Genomic DNA, 5,381 nt, shown 5'->3' on the forward strand with positions numbered 1-5,381 from the left:
TAAATCATGAGGCCTTAAAATAAAAAAAAAACAAAAAACCATTTATACGTAGTTTTTTTAATTGCAATATTAACGAAGGACAAAATGTTTAGGGTCCTGCAGTCCTGCCTATGAAAATTCAAAATTCATTTATTTAAACTAGGCCCAGTTTATAACCAGTTTTGAAACGTCAAGTTTTTAGTATTAAGCCATTTTTTTGTACCAAAACTTTTAGGTTTAAAGCTCTTGAGAGCTTAAAGCTCTTGAGAGCTCTTGAGAGCTTTAAACCTAAAAGTTTTGGTTGACTCTAAATCATGAGGCCTTAAAATAAATGGAATATGCAAAAAAAACACCGATTTTTTTTATTTCAGCTCCCATGGGAATTACATACCAAGTGGTAGTGGTAGGAATTTGAATTTCTTAAAATTGTGGGTATAGACCCGTGCCTTGTGGTGGGCCGGTAATGGGTTGATATGATGATTCTGTTGTTATTTTACAGGAGTCAAATTCATAACATCCAGGAAAGGGAAGTGTCTTATGCTGTACAAATCTTTCACTTACAACAAGCAAAATACAAATAAGAATGGGGAAAGATGGTACTGTTCGTCCCAAAGCTCCAGGAAGTGCACTGCTCAAGTATTCTTAGCCAACGATGGTTCCATCACCGACACTCAAATTGTTCACAGCCATCCACCGCCTGAATTTTATGTCGATAAGCACGGAGGGTATGTGAGGTTATCTTAAGCCACCTCAGCACCATCGGCCATGATTGCCAACGCCTTTGTGCAGATGTCCACATAATCGTACATGAGAGATGCATGCAGTGCCAAAAAGTGTCCATTGTGATATATCGTTTGTATCGATAAATCAAGACTATTTCTGCACGTCTGGTGCTTCATACTTATTTTTGTTACCATCTTGAAGCTTGAATATACACACACAGTAGACACTATAGTCGTAAACAGTCTACGCAGTTCAGTTTATCTACGAATACGACCATTATTTTTAGTCTTTCACTGTTAATTCGTCTCCTCTTCATTCTCATCGCTTACGCAAACTGAACTGACTAAATGCTCCAGTCGTTGCCTATTTATAGCGATGTCGAATCGCCTTGAATAAGTTAAAAAATATATATATTATCTTTTCCTTAATTTGAATTTACGACTTTAGTTATGCAATACCTACTCTTAACCTAACTTCAGACGTGGATAACCGTTATGTTGAATGCAAGCTTCCTATCTCGTAACCCGGGACCTCGAGCCTAAGTAAATTTACGTCAGTTTTCAGTGAAATGCTTGTATATTTATTATATATAAATAGTTCTTTAAACGACATTGGCTTTCTAAATAATTTATCTTTATGAAAAAAAGAAGCTAAAATCCACTTAGTTATATGGCTAAGATATCTAAAATTAACTTTATAAAAGCGGAATAAATAACTGAACCACAAAATAAGAAATGTAAAGACAAAAATTATAATAGTGACTCTTGAATATTGAACTGGTATTCCGTTGAACGTCGACTTCACTTTTAGGGAGCCGAATTCAAATCCCTGAATGCATCTCAAACTTTTCTACGTTATGTGTGCTTTAAGCAATTAAATTATCACCTGCTTCAACGGCCCAGGAAAACATTCTGAGGAAACCTGCATACCTGAGAGCTCTCCATAATGTTATCAAAGGTGCGTGAAGTCTTCCAATCCGAAATGGGCCAGCGTGGTGTTGATATGATAATTCTGTTGTTATTTTACAGGAGTCAAATTCATATCATCTAGGAAAGGGAACTGTCTATTGCTGTACAAATCGTTCACTTACAACAAGCAAAGTACTAATAAGAATGGGGAAAAGTGGTACTGTTCGTCACGACGCTCCAGGAACTGCACAGCGCAAACGTTCTTAGCCAACGATGGTTCCATAACCGACACTCAAATCGTTCACAGCCATCCACCGCCTGAATTTTATGTCGACAAACACGGAGGCTACGTGAGATTATCTTAACCCTCCTTAACACCATCCGCCAAGATTGACGACCGGTGAATAGTGTATGATAGCTAACACCTTCGTGGAGATCACCACACAATCGTGTATCGCTAGAGATGAAGCCGGAAGTAAAAATGCATATTATTATCGAATGTGATATTATCGTTTGTGTCAATAAATAAATACTTTTTCTACAAGCCTGGTGCGTCATACTTATTTGTATTGTCATCATGAAGCTTGAAACAGTAGCTGCACTATTTATTTAATTTGTATATTACATAAATGAGCATTGTTCATTATTAAGATAACAAATCAGATTAACTCCTGTCTCCTGTTTTAACTCCGTCTAGTAGATTCGGCTGAAAAAATGCTATGACACAGGTCAGATACTTGTGACCTTGTAAAGCGAGGGCAAAACCGCCGCGTCCAACCTGTGTCCTTAGCAGCTTTCAAGTTTGCGTTCTGCGAGCGATCACAAGACTCACTCGAACGCGCGCTTACTGTGATTGGTGTTATGCTGTACGTAAAGGTCGCAGGTTGCAGGACGTCGTTGTTTGGTCAAGGGCTGCGAGTTTGCATTCAGTATGCACATTTCATGACACAGGGAATCTTAGTGTGAAAATCACAGACTTAATCTGTGGTATGTACAATATTCTGCTTACTTTTTAATTATGTTTGAATAAATTGATCGTGCTGCGGCCTTGACCTGGTGAATCGAAAGATATGGAATTTTAGCTTTAAATATTTATAAACAGTTACCCAACAATAATAGGGGGATAAGGCATTGTTCCTACCGACGACCTTTAATTTAAACAATTGAGCAATAAAATTTATTGTAAGTATAGAATAAATAAATAAAATAAAGTGAAGTAATTTTTCGTATTTATTTATCTCAAAACTGGTGAGAGGAGAATTTATGCATAAAGGAAACTATTCTTCTGCATCAGTCACCACACCATCGCCTTAAGCAGTAAAATTGACGATTTATTTCAAAAATATGATGCTTATTTTTAGGATGTCAATTTGTCATACACAAATAAACTTTTAAATTTTTTAAGATAATTACTGCTTTAAGCGATAGTAGATAGACCTTAGATGTAGATGAAGAGAAGATACTATGTGATCGTGACTTTTACATAGTAACTTCAGTTGTATCTAAGATATTTTCTCTGTATGTAAAAAATATTTTTTTTCAGATCCAGTTTTAATTAGGGGTGATAAGAAAGGAAAGGTATTCGTTCTACTATACAAAGGCTACAAGTTTACAAGGCGGACTAAATCAAAGAAGGGTACAGTGTGGAAGTGCATGGCAAGCAAATCGGACCAATGCAACGTCACTTTGACAACAGACCCCAACCTGAAAGTTGTGTTGACGAAAGGAAGCCACGAACATATGAAACCTGCCGTCGAATCTAAACCGAAACATGTTTATTTTATGGCGCCTTGATATTAAATACTTCAGGTGCAAACAATGTTAAAAGTGACTTCGTGATTACACTTTAAGATCGTGACATGGCTGGCAGGCTGATTACGTATTTCACAACAGACTTGCGATAGGCGTAAATGTTGCAATATTTTGTCAAACGTTCCTTTGACAGCAAAAGTCAGCAAACGTCCCTCTGCATATCATTAAAGTGCAAAAGTGACGTTTGACAGCAAGGATCGCAACATTTACGGGTATATCGCAAGTCTGTTGTGAGATACGTAATCTGCCAGTAATATTTTAGTGTGCAACGTTGCATTTTTTTTTTTTACAATATATGTTTCATTCTAGGCGTCGTCGTGTTGATATATATTTTTTTACAAAAGATAAATAAAAAAAATACTATATGTTTAGATATTACTGGGTATATTAGTAATTTGAATTTTTTTTAATAACTAATTTATAGTGATATTTCATCAAAGTGTAGCTTACGACTTCTGAGACACAATATGCAATAGCAGTCTTCGCCCCTTTAAGTAACCATACTAAATAGTCCACTTTAAAAAAATACATTTTTACGCGAAACGTAAACAGGACAACACTATTTTGCCTGTCAATTTAGTTAAGTTTAAACATTTGTGTACAACAGCAAACATTACTATTTACGAGATTAGACACATGATGTCATGCTTTGGCATTTTTTTAACGCCTTTGGTTGCCTGAAAGAGATAGCTATGTAGCGATAAGGCTGCCAAATTGTACCTTCTACCTTGTCGCTCTATTCCCTATTTGCATTTTTGCAAAATTGTCTTTGTGGTATCCAATAAAAGTGTATTCATGAATTCATTCATAGTTTTAACATTAACCTTATGATAAATGCAATTTTATATTTTGATTTAGAATTTTTTAACAAGTGCTTTTATTTTTTGTACTTAGTCTCTTGTAGATTTTAGGTAGGTACCTACATAGGTACTAAATTCGTGTGTTCTATCTAAGCAAGATTTTTACGGAAGGAACTTAATTAATTAGATTTAAACTAATTCTAATTTTAGTAATGAGAAAAGATGGTTTTTTTCTTGTACGTACTTAAGTTAGGTCAAGCTATTTTTAAATCAGTTATACTTTTCCCAGCTAATTATATGTATAACTAGCTTATATGTCTGAATGTATTTAGAGAGTTCGATAAAATCATCCGAACTCATTGACATAAAACACAAATAAATATAGCACTAAATACCTTTAGATAATTACTTTTTTTTGTACTAACTTGTTATAATCTACCTCCTTATGTTATAGTTTTAAAATACATTATATGTAAAATTTTTACATAGCTATAAATTGAAATAAGTTACGATATTAGATTTACTATAGATTATGATTTTTTATTTCTTTTATTAAATAAATACAGCTCTTAAGCTTGCCTTTATTATAAATCATTTATTTAAGTGGTTTCCGATACTAATAAGTAGTTAATTATTTACCTACTTTAATATTTATAAACAAGTTTCGCAAAGGAAGCGGTAGTAGCCCAGTGGTTTGGACTTCGACTTCACTTTTCGAGTTCGAATCCCACCTAAGTTATGTGCATTTTAGGTTATTAAAATATCACTTGCTGCTACGGTGAAGGAAATTATCGTGAGGAAACCTAAATGCCTGAGAGTTCTCCATAATGTTCTCAGAGACGTGTGAAGTCCATCAATCGCACTGGGCCAGTGTGATGGACTACGGCCTTAACCCTTCTCATTGTGAGAGGAGACCCGTGCCCTGCTGTGGGACGGTAAAGGGTTGATGTGATGATGTACCTTGTTTCTTAAGCTTAAAAAGCACTTTGCCAATACCTCAACGGTAATATTTTGGTCATCAGGGTTAAGGTCGTAGTCAATCACGCTGGCCCAGTGCGGATTGGTCGACACACCTATTGAGAAAATTATGGAGAGGCGCTCTCAGGCGTGCGGTAGGCGGAGTTCGTTTCCTCAGTATGTTTTCCTTGAACGTTGAAGA

At 35.5% G+C, this 5,381-nt stretch overlaps 1 protein-coding gene across 1 annotated transcript; it reads left to right on the plus strand.

Annotated features, from left to right (window-relative positions):
• Positions 1-435: 435 nt before the first annotated feature.
• On the plus strand, positions 436-2,742 carry LOC120626938. Its single transcript, XM_039894749.1, has 2 exons — positions 436-704; positions 1,731-2,742. The coding sequence occupies exons 1-2, from the start codon at positions 632-634 to the stop codon at positions 1,973-1,975; spliced, it is 318 nt and encodes a 105-aa protein (XP_039750683.1). The 5' UTR covers positions 436-631; the 3' UTR covers positions 1,976-2,742.
• The last annotated feature ends 2,639 nt before the right edge of the window (positions 2,743-5,381 follow it).

The sequence above is a fragment of the Pararge aegeria genome, chromosome 10 (assembly GCF_905163445.1).
Source record: "Pararge aegeria chromosome 10, ilParAegt1.1, whole genome shotgun sequence".
Taxonomy (NCBI): domain Eukaryota; kingdom Metazoa; phylum Arthropoda; class Insecta; order Lepidoptera; family Nymphalidae; genus Pararge; species Pararge aegeria.

What these genes read in the sequence shown, in the direction of transcription:
- LOC120626938 (XM_039894749.1), top strand. Translation starts at nt 632, where the DNA reads ATGGTTCCATCACCGACACTCAAATTGTTCACAGCCATCCACCGCCTG. An exon ending in TATGTCGATAAGCACGGAGG is followed by an intron (nt 705 to 1,730) that starts GTATGTGAGGTT and finishes GTTATTTTACAG; the next exon opens with GAGTCAAATTCATATCATCT.